We start from the raw sequence: 2,645 nt of genomic DNA, 5'->3' as shown, positions 1-2,645 counted from the left end.
GCACCACGAATGTAAACTATGAAAGCGGAAGTTGCAACCGTTATCATTGTTTTGCCTGCAGAATGAATCCAGTTAGTCTGTAGTTTAAAAGCAAATAGGCAACAACACGCAGGGAAAATGCAATTCAACTCGCGTTTGATGACGAGGGGATGATTGCTATTGCAACAGACGAGAGGAGAAAGAACAGAAAGGGAGAGAGAGAAAAAACGGCCTAATGACTCAGTCTTGACAGTGGGAGTGCGCGTTCTGACATAAAAAGCGTTCGGTGGAGACGAGAGGCAGCTTTGACCATACAACGCGCGCGCACCCCAAACGGAACAGCACGAGCGAGCGTCAACAGATAGCAGGCACGCGGCCCTCAAACGCTACAACACGACAATAACAGACAGCAGGTGCTATACTTTGTAATAACTCCGAGGAGTGTACTGCACATTTGAGCAATGGCCGCACTTTCAGGCGCAGAGACGTGCATCAAGTACCTCATCTTCATCTTCAACTTCATATTTTGGGTGAGTTTAATTTGCAAATATTTCAACAACCCTCTGTGTCTCTGATATCTGAAGTTGTGTGACTCATTATAACAAAGCAAAGTGGCTAATGGTTTATAAGTGATTCTGTGTTACGCGTTCAGGCCTACAGAAATAGCGGTCCGCTACATTTGGCTACTTCGGGCAACTTTGCAGCTAAAAGATAAAAGACCTGTTGCAGCTGCTTGAGTTGTGTGATGCTTGTAGTCTGATTCTCTGTGTATTGTGAGTGACATGTCGGCAGGCGGATGCCATTATTTGAAATACAGTCGTAGTCTAATAATTTTGGCGTGTGGCACACAGGGAGTTTTTCAATCGTTTTTGTAAGGGGGTACCTACAACACTTTCATAGCGCAAACACTCTTAGGCCCATTTTAACAATGGTTCGGTAGAAAAATAGTTTAGATGGCTCGGTTGCGAGTCGACTATCCTATCTGTGGAGAATCCACCATCCTCCATCCTCGTTGATTAGGCTACTGATCGTCGGGCGTTGCCCTGTTGTCCTGCAGTCTGTCCGATGACCATGTTATTGATGGCGGTGGTTGCGGTGGTGTGTGAAGTGGGGGGTGCAGGGTGCAGGGTGGAGGGTGCAGAACAGCTGGATCAAGCTGGTGTTTCAGTATGTGGTGAAAAATCAAATCTGTGATGATCTGTCTTGCCTCACCCCCCCCCTCCCTCTCTCTCACACACACACACGCGCGCGCACACACACACACGCACACACACACACACACACACACACACACACACACACACACACACACACACACACACACACACACACACACACACACACACAGAGACATTCTGTCAGCAGCACCATGACTCAGTGGTTACAGTTTTGACTGTTTTGCAGTGAACATTTCAGCTGAAATGAAAGCTCCTGATGGGGAGACAACTCTGTAAGTCACCTGGTAGTGTGTCCCTAGCCTGGTCCTGACCATCCCATAATACTATCATTTCCATTTCGTATTCATGGTCTGGACTTTGTTTGATCTGACACGATTGCAGGAAGCAGGAAGGACATTTTCGGAAAAATACGGATTTAACTTGTAAGTTGTTGAACAAACATGTCCGACGTCTATCTATGGCGATGTAGGACCGTTTAACGGAGATGTCTGACAGAACATCCTACCGTAGGATAAAATTACAATGTAGGTCCGTTTGTCAAAACACCGGTGAAAATCCTACCGGTCAACATCGCTCCACAGAAGACAGGTACCAGACGTAGTGCGGAGCCAAGTGTCTTGGCGGAAGTGCATGCGTAGGATGGCGCGCGAGGCTAGTGTGTCTGTCCCACCATGCCAGTGATTCTCAAAGTGTGGTCCGGGGACCACTAGTGGTCCGCGACAGAGCTCAGGTGGTCCGCAAGGGGATTTCTACTTTTCTAAGACAAGCAAGCAGTAGACTATATTTGTAATATTATTACAAAGCTAAACATAGCTGAAGTCTCATTTTCACCGCAATAAGCCAGGCTTGTAAATGTGAATAAGAAGTAAGTGGTCTGTATCAAAATTAGCAACCGTCAACTGTCAATTCAGTAGACAGGTGGTCCGCGAACATTTTTGGGTGGGACAAAGTGGTCCTCAATCTGAAAAAGTTTGAGAAACACTGCACCATGCCATGAAAAAGTTGTGCGTTATGAAGGTAGTCTACTGTCAGGGCCAGATAAACGCACAGGCTAGATATGGCTGCAGCCTAGGGCCCCACCTGCTAGGGGCCCCCACAGGCTAGATATGGCTGCAGCCTAGGGCCCCACCTGCTAGGGGCCCCCACAGGCTAGATATGGCTGCAGCAGGGGCCCCCACAGGCTAGATATGGCTGCAGCAGGGGCCCCCACAGGCTAGATATGGCTGCAGCCTAGGGCCCCACCTGCTAGGGGCCCCCACAGGCTAGATATGGCTGCAGCAGGGGCCCCCACAGGCTAGATATGGCTGCAGCAGGGGCCCCCACAGGCTAGATATGGCTGCAGCAGGGGCCCCCACAGGCTAGATATGGCTGCAGCAGGGGCCCCCACAGGCTAGATATGGCTGCAGCAGGGGCCCCCACAGGCTAGATATGGCTGCAGCCTAGGGCCCCCACAGGCTGGATATGGCTGCAGCAGGGGCCCCCACAGGC

General features: G+C 50.0%; 1 protein-coding gene across 2 annotated transcripts in view; it reads left to right on the top strand.

Moving 5' to 3' along the window:
- The first annotated feature begins 251 nt into the window (after positions 1 to 251).
- Positions 252 to 2,645, top strand: part of LOC134464186 (CD9 antigen-like) — a 47,801-nt gene continuing 45,407 nt past the window's right edge. For both annotated transcript variants that reach the window (XR_010037858.1, XM_063217655.1), the window contains exon 1: positions 252 to 509. Coding sequence is in view for 1 of the 2 variants with exons in the window: in XM_063217655.1 (XP_063073725.1) it covers positions 441 to 509 (69 nt within the window). In the remaining variant the exon portion in view is untranslated. The remainder of the gene's footprint in view (positions 510 to 2,645) is intronic.

Source organism: Engraulis encrasicolus, chromosome 15 (genome assembly GCF_034702125.1).
Source record: "Engraulis encrasicolus isolate BLACKSEA-1 chromosome 15, IST_EnEncr_1.0, whole genome shotgun sequence".
NCBI lineage: Eukaryota > Metazoa > Chordata > Actinopteri > Clupeiformes > Engraulidae > Engraulis > Engraulis encrasicolus.
Note: the sequence above shows the minus strand (reverse complement) of the source record. Positions and strands in the feature narration are given on the sequence as shown.